The following is a 15661-nucleotide window of genomic DNA, read 5'->3' on the forward strand; positions in this document are numbered from 1 at the left end:
AAACTTTAGAATTTTAAACCAAAGGCAAAAGGATGAAATTGCACGTACCAGTCCTTTTTTTTTTTTTTTTTTTTACCCACGGATTGAACTCAACCCTATTTTTTGTATTCTATTTAGAAACAGGATCTCACTGAATTGCTTAGCGCCTCTCTTTTCCTGAGGCTGGCTTTGAACTTGCGATCCTCCTGCCTCAGCCTCCTGAGCACCTGGGATTACAGGCATTCACCACTGCGCCCAGCGTACTTACCAGTCTTTCTGTTAATAAGTGCATACAAAAATATCTAACCTTTGAACATCTTATCTTTAAGCCCTTAATCTTAAATATCATTTTTACAAATCCGTGGGCTGACACCACCCCTAGGTTAGTTGCAAATGGGAGATTTTTGTGCCACGAACTACAGGTAGCACGCTGGGTCGCGTAGACCGGCGGGCGCTAGGACTTCTGGGAGGCAGCCCACGGCGTGGGCGGGAAGACTTCCAGGAGGCGGCTCGAGGGGCGTGCGTGAGCACTTCCGGGCACCGGCACGTGGTGGTGCCAGCCGTTCAGGCCAGCTTCCGCTCTGGTAGCGTCTTAGGCTCCCAGGGAATCTTACACCTATGCGATGGCGTCTCGGTACGACCGGGCAATCACCGTCTTCTCCCCAGACGGACACCTTTTCCAAGTGGAATATGCCCAGGAAGCAGTAAAGAAAGGATCCACTGCGGTGAGCTGCCACTCTCCCACCTTCACCCTGGGTCTTGTCAGGTCTCCCCGCACTGCCCCAGCTTACTGCTCCGGTGTTGGGAGAGTCCCACTCTTATGGAAAGTGCTTAGTCCTTTTTATTGAAGGAGATGCTGCTTCCAAGTTTTGGGTGGAGTATAATTTGGTAGAGTTCATTGGTTTCTATTTAAGGGTAGTGATAGACAAAAGACGAGCGGTGTGTGTTATAGCCTTGACTCCACGTCATCTTATTGCCATGTCTGACCGTAAGGAAAATACGTCTGGCACAGCCTACCTGAATGCGCATGGCCCAGTTCCTCAGGATTTCACACTCATGGGAAAGTTAACGGTTCTTTCATATTGGAAGCCATTGTTTAATAATAATTATGATAAAAATTTCAAATGTGGTCAGGTTGTGGTGCACGCTTATAATCCCAGCAACTCAGGAGGCTGAGGCAGGAGGATTGCAAATTCAAGGTCAGCTTCAGCAATTTAGAGAGGTCCTAAGCAACTTAGACCCTGTCTGAAAATAAAAAGAGCTGGGTCTAGTGATAAAGCACCTCTGGGTTTAATCCACAGTACCATCCCCCACTCAAAAATTGCCCCTGATACGTGGTCCAAATCTACATAATATTAAACTGTTATTAGCGAGGAAATAGTTAAAAATGGTAGTCCAAATACATTTGTGAAAAATAATTGTCCCAAAATTTCCACCCCAATATTTGGTGGCCTTTTAGAGGCTCGAAATCCCAAGAATTTCAGCTTTTGCCACCTTTATTGTTGTTTTTAACTGATAATGAAAGTTTCATGATAGAGTATACTTTATGTTAGACTTATGTACCACATTTCTGAAAAACTTTCACATACTCAGGGTAGCTGTAATATTGCTGCCAAATTTTAACTACATTCAATAAGCTTAGCGATTTATAAAAATTAAAAAGGACAAAAGTGCCTTAGTGACCAAAGATCTATAAACCCCCAAACTTTCAAGCCCTAGCCTATGAATTCAAAAGGTTCTGATTTTTAAAAAAAAAATCTAAAATTTAATGAGCATGTTTGTTGTATGTTTTGGAAATTGAGACAGTAGCTATGAGAATACACAACATTTCCCAGCCGACAAGTATCTACTTTCTCTCACTTTTCCTACCTACTTGATAATGGAAGGAAATAATTCACTTTCATTATAAATCTATCAAATATGAAGTGGCAAAAATAACACTATAGAGAGAAAATCATTTTAAAGTATTTTTCTGTTTAATTGGGCCCACTAGTTTAGCTTCTGTTTTATAAGTAATTTTTTTAGAATTATAAATTTAAGAAAAGCCTGATGTAGCTTAAACCAAAAGGGTACCATTTTGATAAAAACAAAACTTATATAATCCCCAGCATGACATGTAGCATATGGTTAGAAAATAATGCCCAAGTTTTAGAGCCTCAAATAAAGGGCATAATGGGAGAAGACTGGGGTGTAATAAGAAACCACATTGGCTCATTTAAAATGTTTTAAGAATGCTATAGAACTGATTGATAGTTCCTTTGTAATGAGCTGTAAAAGGGTAAGGATATAAAAGTACCTATAGTGGGCATTTTTAAAGATACATTGGAAGGATGAGACTTTTTTGTCTCAGGATTCTGAAGTTATAATTTGCATCTTTGTATGGAGTTATTCATTGTGCTTCCTTGAGGGTGCTGTGACCTTTTGCACAGGGTAAAGTTTATACTGACACTTGTTTATTTAAAGAGGTTGTAAATTAGTATGTCTATAAACAACAGTTGATATGACTTACAAATAAACCAGGGTTGGCTGGCTTTGGCCACTATGTGCATGTGGTATTGTTAGTAATACTTAGAGGACTTGGGTTCTCCTTTCTAGATGATTATCTGACATCATGAAGTGGGATGAGAAAGCCTGTTTTTTTGTGGGGTTTTTTTTTTTTTGTTTTTTTGCTTTAGCCTCCTTTTCTATAAATGCAAAATATGTTTGAATAACATTTTGGAGAGGTAGTGCCTTCCTTCTTAGGGAAAAAAATGAATCACAATATTCCTGTGAAAAAAATGTTTAAGATTTATTATCATCCCTCAGTCTGTCCTTTCCCTGACCCCAAACTCTTATTGGCTCCATATTTCTTTCTTTTATGAATCTCAGCTCCACAATCCTGCCATCAAAGTTTTCCATAATCCTTATCCACTTTCTTTCTCTCTCTTCTTTGTTTTCCTCCTAGTGTTGGGGATTGAACCCAGGGGTACTCTACCACTGAGCTACATCTTATTTTTTATTTTTGAAACAGGATCTTACTAAAATGTCTAGGCTGACCTTGAAATTGTCATCCTCCCATTTCACCCTCCTGAGCAGCTGGAATTAAAGGCATGTGCCACCATGCCCGGCTTCTTACGTGCCCTCTTTAATTAAAGAGCAACTTCTTGATTTCACTATATATGCTTCTCCCCCCTTTAGGAGGAAGAGGGGAAAACACCTTCCTCTCTACTGTTCTATATCTTACATATCCCTTTAATATTGTGACAGTGGTTGTTTACGGTGTTGGGGATTGAACCCCGGGGTCTTGAACATACTAGGCACACATCCTCCTACTGAACTACATCCCCAGCCCTTACTTTAAGAGTCTCTACACATTTCTCTTCCTTCATGAAGTGTTTCCTGACCTAGTCATCGTGGATCATTTTCTTTTTCTGACTTTATAATCTGTACTGCTGGGTATTGTACAGTGTTTACTATTTCACATCAGAGTCTATTTAATTTCATGAATATTTAATAAAACAATCTTATCAACTGGATAGTAAGATCTTTAAGGTTCTAAATGGTGTAATTCTTGTTTTATATTTCTGCTGCACAGTATACAGTATTAGTGCCAGGAAGGAACTAACATTTAAGTAATATTTTGTAGCAGACTTTTTATGTACCGCATCTGGTATTAAGGACAGTATTTAATCCCCTTTTTACATTTGTCAGAACTATGATTTGGAAACTTTCATAGTTTGCTGATGGTACCCAGCCAGAAGGTGATAGAGTGCATATTCATACTTATTTTTCTAGTTTCAAAGTCTCTCTTTGCATTATACCATGCAGTTTGTTCGGTAAATATTTGTATGTCAATAATTTGTCATTGGACTGGCATTGAAGTTCAGTGGTAGAGCACTTGCCTCACATGTGTGGGGCACGGGTTCAATCCTCAGCATCACATAAATAAATAAAATCAAGGTATTATGTCCATCTGTGACAACAAAAAAAATTAAAAATTAGCTGTCATGGTCATTAATATGGAAATAGAAGTGTGTTGCTTAAGGCATTTAACTTCTCTGAGGTTCAGTGTCTTTTGGTAGTAAAATAGGCATCAGAATAGTGCCTGTTTTCTAGGGTTGATGTGAGAGTTGAGGTAATACATGTTAAGCATCTTGCATAATACCTCGTTCACAGAAAGTACTTAATAAAATGAAGCCATTATTTACTCTTCTTGTGTTTTTTTTTCTTTTTCCTTCAGTTTTGTCTATGATTCTTCCAGCACATTCCTTTATTACTTCAAGACATTTTTGTTGAACACTTACATGCTAAACTGGGTACTAAGCTCCAGTATTTTATTATGAACAAGGAAGAGTCAGTCTCTGTCCTCAGAGAGTTTGCTATTTAGTAGGAAGGTTAGATGATTAAGAAAGTAGTTACTACAAGGCCTAAATTAATATAATAATGAAGAATATAATATTGGATATATATTAAATATAATTATGGGAATTCTAGGTATAAGGCAAGCCCTACTGAGAAAGTGATATTTAAATAGGGGACAGAGTGAAGAATATTTTAGACAAAGGAAATAGCATGTGGGAGGACAAGTAGCAAAAGACAGCTGTGTTCTGTGAACTGGAGGAAACTTAAGATTGTTAAGCAGTTAAAAAAATATGAAGACAAGAAGTTAGAAACCAGGACCAGATCATGGAATATTTTTAAACTGTTTTAGTAGAATATACTTGATCCTCAGGGATACGAAGCCTGAAAGGGTTTGATGTGACTCCTGTAACTTTCTAGATTATTGATATTATGTCCTTCTAGTAGCGAGAGTGCACTTATCCAACCTCAAGTACTCACATAAGCCAGGTAGAGTCGTTATAGTTTCTATCCTCCTGGCCACAGTCATGAGCACATGACTCAGTACTATCATTAGGTCTACCCTTGGGAGTTTTCTGACTAGAGATAGTGGTAACTTTTATTCTCTGAGAGAGCTGTTGGGTTGTGAGGTCAAGGTGCTAGTGGCCATGTTTGTTTCTATGGAGAGAAAGCCCCTTGTTTAGGAGAGCTAAAGGATAATATGCACAGATCCTCTTGTCCATGTCTGTCCTGTCTTGATTTACTTAGTGAGAAATGGTCCCTACCTGTAAAGTTTTAAGTAGAAGAATGGCACATTGAGGTTTTCTTTTTACTCTCTCATGTGCTTGCATGCACTCTCCTTCATCATTTAATTTTCCAGAGGTTTCTCAAACTACATTGTGATGAGTATATTGGATGAAATTATAACTAGAAACAGGGAAATAGGAATCTATGGAGATAGTATGAAAAGTGTTGGAAATCCATATGCAACAGAATGAAACTAAACCCCTATCTCTCACCCTGCACAAAACTCAACTCACAATGGATCAAGGACCTTGAAATCAGTCCAGAGACCCTGCATCTTATAGAAGAAAAAGTAGGTCCAAATCTTCACCTTGTTGGCTTAGGATCAGACTTCCTTAAGAGGACTCCCATAGCACAGGAAATAAAAGCAAGAATCAATAACTGGGATAGATTCAAACTAAATAGCTTTCTTTCAGCAAAGGATACTATCAGCAATACGAAGAGAGAGCCTACAGAGTGGGAGAATATCTTTGCCCCTCATACTTCAGATAGAGCCCTAATTTCCAGAATATATAAAGAACTCAAAAAACTCTACACCAAGAATACAAATAACTGAATCAACAAATGGGCTAAGGAAATGAACAGGCACTTCACAGAAGATGTACAAGCAATCAACAGATATATGAAAAAATGTTCAACATCTTTAGTAATAAGAGAAATGCAAATCAAAACTACACTAAGATTCCATCTTACCCCAATTAGAATGGCAATTATCAAGAACACAATCAACAATAGGTGTTGGAGAGGATGTGGGGTAAAAGGTACACTCATACATTGCTGGTGGGGTTGCAAATTAGTGCAGCCACTCTGGAGAGCAGTGTGGAGATTCCTTAGAAAACTTGGAATGGACCTACCATTTGATCCAGCTATCCCACTCCTCGGCCTATACCCAAAGGACTTAAAATCAGCACACTACAGAGATAAAGCCACATCAATGTTCATAGCGGCTCAATTCACAATAGCCAGACTATGGAACCAACCTAGATGCCCTTCGATTGATGAATGGATAAAGAAACTGTGGTATATATGTATACAATGGAATATTACTCAGCTATAAAGAATAATAAAATTATGGCATTTGCAGGCAAATGGATGAAATTGGAGAATATCATGTTAAGTGAGATAAGCCAGTCTCAAAAATCCAAAAGAGGAATGATCTCACTGATAAGCGGATGATGACACTTAATGGGGGGTGGGAGTGGGACAAGAATGGAGGAAGGAGGGACTGTATAGAGGGAAAAGAGAGGTGGGAGGGGTGGGGGGGAAGGAAAAAAATAATGGAATGAATCAAACATCATTACTCTATGTAAATTTATGAATATGCAAATGGTATGCTATTACTCCATGTACAAACAGAAACAACATGTATCCCATTTGTTTACAATAAAAATAAATTAAAAAAAGAAAAATAAATAAAATTAAATTAAATTAAAAAAAAAAGAAAAGTGTTACTAGTTTTTGCTAAGATTGATGCAGAAATGGAAATAAAACAGATTCCAGAGTGATGGTAGCTTTATTGGATGTGATGATTATTTGGATAATGTTTGGTGGTGGTGGGAGAGGGTAGAAAGAGGTATTGGAGAGGGAAGAGTCAGAGATGGTGCTTCTGTTTGTTTTGGAGGTTGACACTAAATAAATAGTGTTGTCTTTCTCTCAGAGAATGAAGCACCAAGTTTGAGCAGGAATATAATATTTTTGCACTTCCTGAAATTAAGATCCTTCTGAGTACTTCCAAAATGGTCTGCAGTGCTCCCTACCTCCTGGTGTTCCTGCCTTGTGTAATCTCCCCTTGGGTGTGGGGTGAATCTTTTTATTTAATTTTTTTCAGTACTGGGGATCAAACTCCTTGCAAGTGCTCTACCGTCTACCCCCAGCCCTTTCTTTGTGTGTGTGTGCGAGGTTTTGGGATTGAACCCAGGGCTTCACACATTCTAGGCAAGTGCTTTGCCACTAAGCTATAACCCAAGCCCCCGTAATGAGTGACTTTGAAGGAATGAAATAGACAAAAGTGGTAGAATGTCACTTATGAAGAGACAGATGGTTCACTTTTGCTTGCCACTACTTGCTCTCTTACTAGCTCACTCTAGTGGAACCCAGCTGCTTATGTTGTTAGTTGCCCTACAAAGGGAACTACAGGGCAAGGGACCTGAGAAAAGTGTCTGCGCAAAACTCAGTGTACCAAGATCCTTAGTCCAACAATCTAGGAGAAACTAGATCTTGCCAACAATGTTGTGTGTGAGTTGGAATTGGTTCCTCCCTGCAACTGAGCCATGAGATAAATGCAGTCCTGGGGCACATCTTGATTGCAGTCTTGTGAGTGCTAGTGAGTGCCCTCTGGCTAAAAGGTGTTCAGATTCCTGACCCACAACGACTGAGGCAGCACAATACACCTGTTTAGATAGAACTCAGGAGATTTATCTTGGCTGGAAATTGTAATTTTGAAGTACATAATTTCTCTCCCATTTTTTTTAATTAAAAATTTACATAGGGAAATATTATTTGATTCATTGTTATTTTTTCCCTTCCCCCCAACCCCTCCCACCCCTCTTTTCCCTCTATACAGTCCTTCCTTCCTCCATTCTTACCACCCTCCTTATCCCTAACCCTAAACCTAATGCTAACCCTAACGCTAACCCCTCCTACCCCCCATTATATGTCCTCATCTGCTTATCAGTGAGATCATTCGTCCTTAGTTTTTTGAGATTGGCTTATTTCACTTAGCATGATATTCTCCAATTTCATCCATTTGCCTGCAAATGCCATAATTTTATCATTCTTCATGGCAGAGTAATATTCCATTGTATATATATATGCCACAGTTTCTTTATCCATTCATCAACTGAAGGGCATCTAGGTTGGTTCCACAATCTGGCTATAGTGAATTGAGCAGCTATGAACGTTGATGTGGCTGTATCTCTGTAGTATGCTGATTTTAAGTCCTTTGGGTATAGGACAAGGAGTGGGATAGCTGGGTCAAATGGTGGTTCCATTCCAAGCTTTCTGAGGAATCTCCATATTGCTTTCCAGAGTGGCTGCACTAATTTGCAACCCCACCAGCAATGTATGAGTGTACCTTTTACCCCACATCCTCGCCAACACCTATTGTTGCTTGTACTCTTGATAATCGCCATTCTAATTGGGGTAAGATGAAATCTTAGGGTAGTTTTGATTTGCATTTCTCTTATTACTAAAGATGCTGAACATTTTTTCATAAATCTGTTGATTGCTTGTAGATCTTCTGTTAAGTGTCTGTTCATTTCCTTAGCCCATTTGTTGATTGGATTATTTGTATTCTTGGTGTAGAGTTTTTTCAGTTCTTTATATATTCTGGAAATTAGGGCTCTATCTGAAGTATGAGGGGCAAAGATATTCTCCCACTCTGTAGGCTCTCCCTTCAAATTACTGATAATTTCCTTTGCTGAGAGAAAGCTTTTTAGTTTGACTCTATCCCAGTGGTTAATTCTAGCTTTTATTTCTTGTGCTATGGGAGTCCTGTTAAGGAAGTCTGATCCTAAGCCAACAAGTTGAAGGTTTGGACCTACTTTTTCTTCTATAAGATGCAGGGTCTCTGGTCTGATTTCAAGGTCCTTGATCCATTGTGAGTTGAGTTTTGTGCAGGGTGAGAGATAAGGGTTTAGTTTCATTCTGCTACATATGGATTTCCAGTTTTCCCAGCACCATTTGTTGAAGAGGCTCTCTTTTCTCCATTGCATATTTTTGGCCCCTTTGTCTAGTATGAGAAAATTGTATTTATTTGGGTTTGTGTCCGTGTCCTCTATTCTGTACCATTGATCTCCCTGTGTATTTTGGTACCAATACCATGCCGTTTTTCTTACTATTGCTTTGTGGTACAGTTGAAGATCTGGTATTGCAATAACCCCTGCTTTGCTCTTTCTACTGAGGATTGCTTTAGCTATTCTGGGTTTTTTATTCTTCCAGATGAATTTCATAATTACTTGCTCTATTTCTGTGAGGTACATCATTGGGATTTTAATTGGAATTGCATTGAATCTGTATAGTACTTTTGGTAGTATGGCCATTTTGACAATATTAATTCTGCCTATCCAAGAACATGGGAAATCTTTCCATCTTCTAAGGTTTTCTTTAATTTCTTTCTTTAGTGTTCTGTAGTTCTCATTGTAGAGGTCTTTCACCTCTTTTGTGAGATTGATTCCAAGTATTTTATTTTTTTCAATGGTATTGTGAATGGGGTAGTTTTCCTAATTTCTCTTTCTGAAGATTCATCACTTATGTATAAAAATGCAGTGGATTTATGAGCATTGATCTTGTAATCTGCTACTTTACTGAATTCACTTATGAGTTCTAAGAGTTTTCTGGTGGAATTTCCAGGTTCCTCTAAATATATAATCATGTCATCAGCAAACAGGGATAGTTTGAGTTCCTCTTTTCCAATTCGTATCACTTTAATTTCTTTGGTTTGTCTAATTGCTCTGGCTAAAGTCTTAAGAACGATGTTGAATAGAAGTGGTGAAAGAGGGCATCCCTGCCTTGTTCCAGTTTTTAGGGGGAATGCTTTCAGTTTTTCACCATTTAGAATGATATTATGGGCTTAGCATAGATGGCCTTTACAATGTTAAGGAATGTTCCCACTACCCCAATTTTCTCTAGTGTTTTGAGCATGAAGGGGTGCTGTATTTTATCAAATGCTTTTTCTGCATCTATTGAAATAACCATGTGATTCTTAACTTTTAGTCTGTTGATATGGTGAATGACATTTATTGATTTCCGGATGTTGAAGCAACCTTGCATCCCTGGGATAAAACCCACTTGATCATGGTGCACTATCTTCTTAATATATTTTTGTATGCGATTTGCTAAAATTTTGTTGTGAATTTTTGCATCGATGTTCATTAAGGATATTGGTCTAAAATTTTCTTTCCTTGATGTGTCTCTGTCTGATTTAGGTGTCAAGGTTATATTGGCTTCATAGAATGAGTTTGGGAGGGTTCCCTCCTCTTCTATTTTATGGAATACTTTGAGAAGTATTGGAATGAGCTCTTCTTTAAAGGTTTTGTAGAACTCGGCTGAGAACCCATCTGGTCCCGGACTTTTCTTTGTTGGTATGCTTTTGATGACCTCTTCTATTTCATTGTTTGAAATTGATTTATTTAAGTTGTGTATGTCCTCCTCGTTCAGTTTAGGTAGTTCATATGTCTCTAGAAACTTGTTGATGTCTTCGAGGTTTTCTGTTTTGTTGGAGTATAGATTTTCAAAATAGCTTCTAATTATGTTTTGTATTTCAATCGTGTCTGTTGTGGTATTTCCTTGTTCATTCCAAATTTTAGTAATTTGAGTTTTCTCCCTCTTTCTCTTTGTTAGTGTGGCTAAGGGTTTATCAATTTTGTTTATTTTTTCAAAGAACCAACTATTTATTTTGTTAATTTTTCTGATTGTTTCTTTTGTTTCAATTTCATTGATTTTGGCTCTGATTTTACCTACTTCCTGTCTTCTACTACTTTTGGTGTTGGTCTGCTCTTCTTTTTCTAGGACTTTGAGCTGTAGTGTTGTTTATTTGTTGATTTCTACTTCTTTTGTTGAATGTGCCCCATGAAATAAATCTTCCTCTAAGTACTGCTTTCATAGTGTCCCAGAGATTTTGATATGATGTGTCTTTGTTCTCGTTTACTTCTAAGAATTTTTTTATTTCCCTCCTGATGTCTTCTGTTATCCATTCATCATATAATACTGTATTATTTAATCTCCAGATATTGGAGAAGTTTCTGTTTTTTATTGTCATTTATTTGTAATTTCAATCCATTATGATCTGATGGAGTACAAGGTAGTATCTCTATCTTCTTGTATTTGCTAACAATAGCTTTGTGGCATAAAATATGGTCTATTTTAGAGAAGGATCCATGTGCTGCTGAGAAGAAAGCATATTCGTTCTTTGTTGGATGATATATTCTATATAAGTCGGTGAAGTCTAAATTGTTGATTGTGTTATTGAGATCTATGGTTTCTTTATTCAATTTTTGTTTGGACAGTCTATCCAGCGGTGAGAGAGGTGAGTTAAAATCACCTAGTATTATTGTGTTGTGGTCTATTTGATTTCTGGAATTGAGAAAGATTTATTTGACGTACATTGATGAGCCAATGTTCGGGGCATAGATATTTATGATTGTTATGTCTTGCTGATTTATGCTTTCTTAAGCAGTATGTAATGTCCTTCTTTATCCCTTCTGACTAGTTTTGGCTTGAAGTCCACATTATCTGAAATGAGGATGGATACTCCAGCTTTTTTGCTGAGTCCATGTGCATGGTATGTTTTTTCCCATCTTTTCACCTTTAGTCTATGGGTATCTCTTTCTATGAGATGAGTCTCTTGCAGGCAGCAAATTGTTGGATTTTTCTTTTTAATCCATTCTGCCAATCTATTTCTTTTGATTGATGAGTTCAGGCCATTAACATTCAGGATTATTATTTTGATATGATTTGTATTCCCAGTCAATTGACTCATTTTTGTTTTTTGACATGATTTGGTTTCTCCTTTATTTGGCTATTCCTTTAGGCTAGTTCCTCCCATTGCTGATTTGCATCATTGTTTTTCATCTCTTCCTCATGGAATATTTTGCTGAGAATGTTCTGTAATGCCGGCTTTCTTTTTGTACATTCTTTAGCTTCTGTTTATCACGGAAGGATTTTATTTCATCATCAAATTTGAAGGTAAGTTTTGCTGGGTATAAGATTCTTGGTTGGCATCCCTTTTCTTTCAGGGCTTGGTAAATGTTGTTCCAGGCCCTTCTAGCTTTTAGGGTCTGAATTGAAAAATCTGCTGATATTCTTATTGGTTTCCCCCTGAATGTAATTTGATTCTTTTCTCTCGCGGCCTTTAAAATTCTGTCTTTATTTTGTATGTTAGGTATTTTCATAATAATATGCCTTGGTGTGGGTCTGTTGTAATTTTGTATATTTGGAGTCCTATAAGGCTCTTGTACTTGGTTTTCCATTTCATTCTTCAGATTTGGAAAATTTTCTGATATTATTTCATTGAATAGGTTGTTCATTCCTTTGGTTTGTTTCTCTAAGCCTTCCTCAATTCTAGTAATTCTTAAATTTGGCCTTTTCATGATATCCCATAATTCTTGTAGATTCTGTTCATGATTTCTTACCATCTTTTCTGTTTGGTCAACTTTGTTTTCAAGATTAAATATTTTGTCTTCAGTATCTGAGGTTCTGTCTTCCAGGTGTTCTATCCTATTGGTTATGCTTTTTATGGAGTTTTTAACTTGGTTTAATGTTTCCTTCATTTCAAGGATTTCTGTTTCGTTTTTTTTCAATATCTCTCTTTATTGAAATGATCTCTTGCTTCCCGTATTTGCTCTTTTAACTGTTGATTGGTGCGATCATTTAATGCCTGCGTTTGCTCTTTCATCTCCTCATTTGCTTCCCTGATTGTTTTAATTATGTACATTCTGATCTCCCTTTCTGACATTTCTTCTGCTGTGCTGTCATTGGGTTTCATTGATATAGTATCTAGGTTTGTTTGGGACATTTTCTTCCCTTGTTTTCTCATATTGGTCAGATGTCAGTGGGACTTTGTGATATTGCAGAATTCCTCTTTTGGCTTATAGTGTCCCTGTAGATTTCCAGTGTATCACCTTTCTGCCTTCAGTAGCCTGAAGTCTTGGAGTAACCTGATAATGCAGTGCTTCCAAGGAAAGTTGCCCCTAGGCCGCTACTGGTTCCAGGACTTGGAGCTGGCTCTGTGTGGAAAGGCTCTCACTGGGGGACCTGCTCCACGAAGCTAGCCTGGAAAGGCACTTTCCACCGGAGGGAGCCGGGCTGCTTGGGGAAGTCCCTGGCTGCCCTGTCCTGGTCCCTGAAGCAACCTGCAGGCAGGAACTTGCCGTGCTGGTTCAGGGACTTGAAGCTTGGTTCTGTGGAGAAAGGCTCTCACTGGGGACCTGTTCTGAGATGCTGGAGAATCTGGCCCTGTGGGAGGAGCCCACCACCGGAGTGCGCAGGGCTGCCTGGGGAAGACTCTAGCTGCCTGCCCTACTCTAATAAGCCACCCGAATCCGGGCCTGCCACCCAGCAGAGCTTCACCGGGTGGAGGAGACTCACCCCGTCGCTCTATTTTAGTTCGAGTCTCTCAATGCCTCCCCTTCTTGAATCCTGGGTTCTGGAGCTACTGGGATGCAGTCACCCTCTAGTCCGCCATCTTGGATTGCCCCTCTCTCCCATTCTTAACACTTATGTTCAAGTTTGAAAAAATGAAAATTCTTGAGTACTACACATCTTCATTTGAGATGACCAGATGTAGACTGTGTAGAGGATAGCCGACGCCTGAGCCTTGAAGGACCTTAATGTCCTGTGTATATAATCTGCCTGACCTGAACTCTCAGAGGAGGTAGGGGATAGAAATCAGGTTGCTGTAAAGCTGATGAGATGGCTCATCGTGGAGAGCGCTCACCTGACATACTCAAGAAATCAGGTTGCTGTGAGCTGAGAGATGATGACAACATGTGATTTTGGAAGAGTTGAGAGGGGGAAAAAGCTGGGATTAAAGTGGAGTGGATTTTTAATATTTTGTTGAAGGTAAGAGAGACTAGATTATATTTAAATGTTGGTGAGAAGAGCTAATAGAGAAAGCTGATGTTTACTTGTTTTGAAGTTTATTTTTAACTCTATTATGGATTATTTTAAATACATAAAGACATAATAGAAACATGAATTTCTGACTACTACACTTGGCAACTGGGTGTGTGGTTTAAACAGTTGAACAGATAAGAGATTCAGTTTCTGAGATGACTCTGGCTTCTAGTTTGTGATAAAGTTAACCATGTGGAATATAGTCTTCGTCCTGCTTTTTTCTTGTTTTTAAATTAGGTATGGATGTTGAATTTTATTAGATATCTTTGTAGTTTTTATCATTTACATTTGTTTCTCTATTTAATATAATTATTTTACTATATATTAAATATATAGTAACTGTAACAGAATAATTTAAATAGTTTAGGAATTACTTGGAACAGAAAATTAAAAGAATTCACCATCGAACCCTTTTAAGCCTCATACTTATTTTTGAAGGACAATATTTTTTGTATTTTTTCTGAAATTATCCCATGTCTATAAGTAAAACTAAGTTGAGTCAGTAAGGGATGTTTTAAATTTTTTTTCTTTCATTCTTTTCAGTCTGATTTTTAAATTTATTAATTTAGGGCTATAATTTTTTAATTGCTACTTTTTTATATCTAAGTACATTTCTTTTATTCTGTACTTGTGGTTATATTAATGGAAAGGTTTATTTGTTTAAAAAAACTTTCAGTATGATTTATCAATTTTATTGTTTTCTCCCTCAACATTCATTTTTACTTCTTTATTTTTCCTCTTTGAGCTTAAATATTTGTATTTCTTTTTGTACTTTTTGAATGCTTTATTTATTTTTAATTTTTTCTCCTTTAATTAAAAAAGTTACTAAACTTTCTCCTGAGCATAATTTTGGCCATGTCTCAAAGACTTTACTATTAATGTATTTATTATCAGCATTTTCTAAATAGTCTGCCTTGGGAGTTATAATATTTTTATTTAATAAAAATTATTTAGATGAGAGTTATAAAAAATAACTTGTGACCAATAAATTTAATTTGTTTCAATCTTGGGAATACGCTGTTTTTTTTTTTTTTTGAGTTATAATGTCCCGTGGCTTAATGAGAAGAGTTCCTGTAGTATATAAAGTTAAACATTTGTCCATTTGATGAGGGTGGGTTGTGCAGAGAGGATTGCTTATTTTAGGATTGTTAGGGAAGGTCTCTTGGATAAACTGACATATTTAAGTGAAAGGGAACAGTAAAAGCAAACGCCTTGATAAATTGTCAGTTTTACTTAACTCAAAGATTTAATATCAGGTCTGGCTTTCTGTTTTATCTATTCTGTACTTATACTTTAAAAATGCTGATTCAGAGAACACATTTTTGCATTTTTATATAAAGCAGTTTTAATGTCATCACACTTGGCTTCAAGGCTGCTGTAACTAAATACAATACACTGTTTAGCTTATAAACAAAGAGGTTTATTTCTCATAGTTCTAGAGGCTAAGAAGTGTAAGATTAAGGCCAATTTGGTGTCTGATGAGGACCTATTTTCTCCATCACAGATGGTATCTACTTGCTTTATCCTCATCTGTAGAAGAGGCAAATGAGCTTTCTTGGACCTCTCTAATCCAGGAGCGCTCCACTCTTTTGAACTAATTATCTCCCAAAGGCCCTAATGCTTAATACCATCACTTTGGGGATTAGGGTTTTAACATATGTATTTGGAGTAGAGATAAACTTTCAGGCCACAGCAACCTCCAGTTTCTATCCCTCCAAATTGTGAGATATATGGGAGAACTTTTGTGGAATTTTGTTAAGTTTTGGGGTTTTTTGTTTGTTTGTTTTTTTACCATTTCCATTGTCAGTACTGGTACTGCTAGTCTAAAAGGAATTCACATGGTTTACCAGCATCTTCTTTCATTTTAATTAAAAATTGTACTGTAATTAGATAGTACTTTTTCAATTGTACTGTGTGTGATTAGTGCACTCAGGTAGTTTCTCAGTGG

General features: G+C 37.3%; 1 protein-coding gene across 2 annotated transcripts in view; it reads left to right on the plus strand.

The window, feature by feature from the left end:
• The window catches only part of PSMA8 (proteasome 20S subunit alpha 8), an 88820-nt gene that overhangs the window by 25688 nt on the left and 47471 nt on the right, over window positions 1-15661 (plus strand). The window contains exon 1 of one of the 2 annotated variants that reach the window (XM_079109415.1): window positions 589-704. The exons of the other annotated variant lie outside the window; for it this stretch is intronic. Within the exon in view, the coding sequence (XP_078965541.1) occupies window positions 603-704 (102 nt within the window). The 5' untranslated portion in view covers window positions 589-602. Of the gene's footprint in view, window positions 1-588; window positions 705-15661 lie in introns of those variants that run through there. 2 annotated transcript variants of the gene reach the window in all.

Source organism: Sciurus vulgaris (assembly GCF_902686455.1).
Source record: "Sciurus vulgaris genome assembly, chromosome: 13".
NCBI lineage: Eukaryota > Metazoa > Chordata > Mammalia > Rodentia > Sciuridae > Sciurus > Sciurus vulgaris.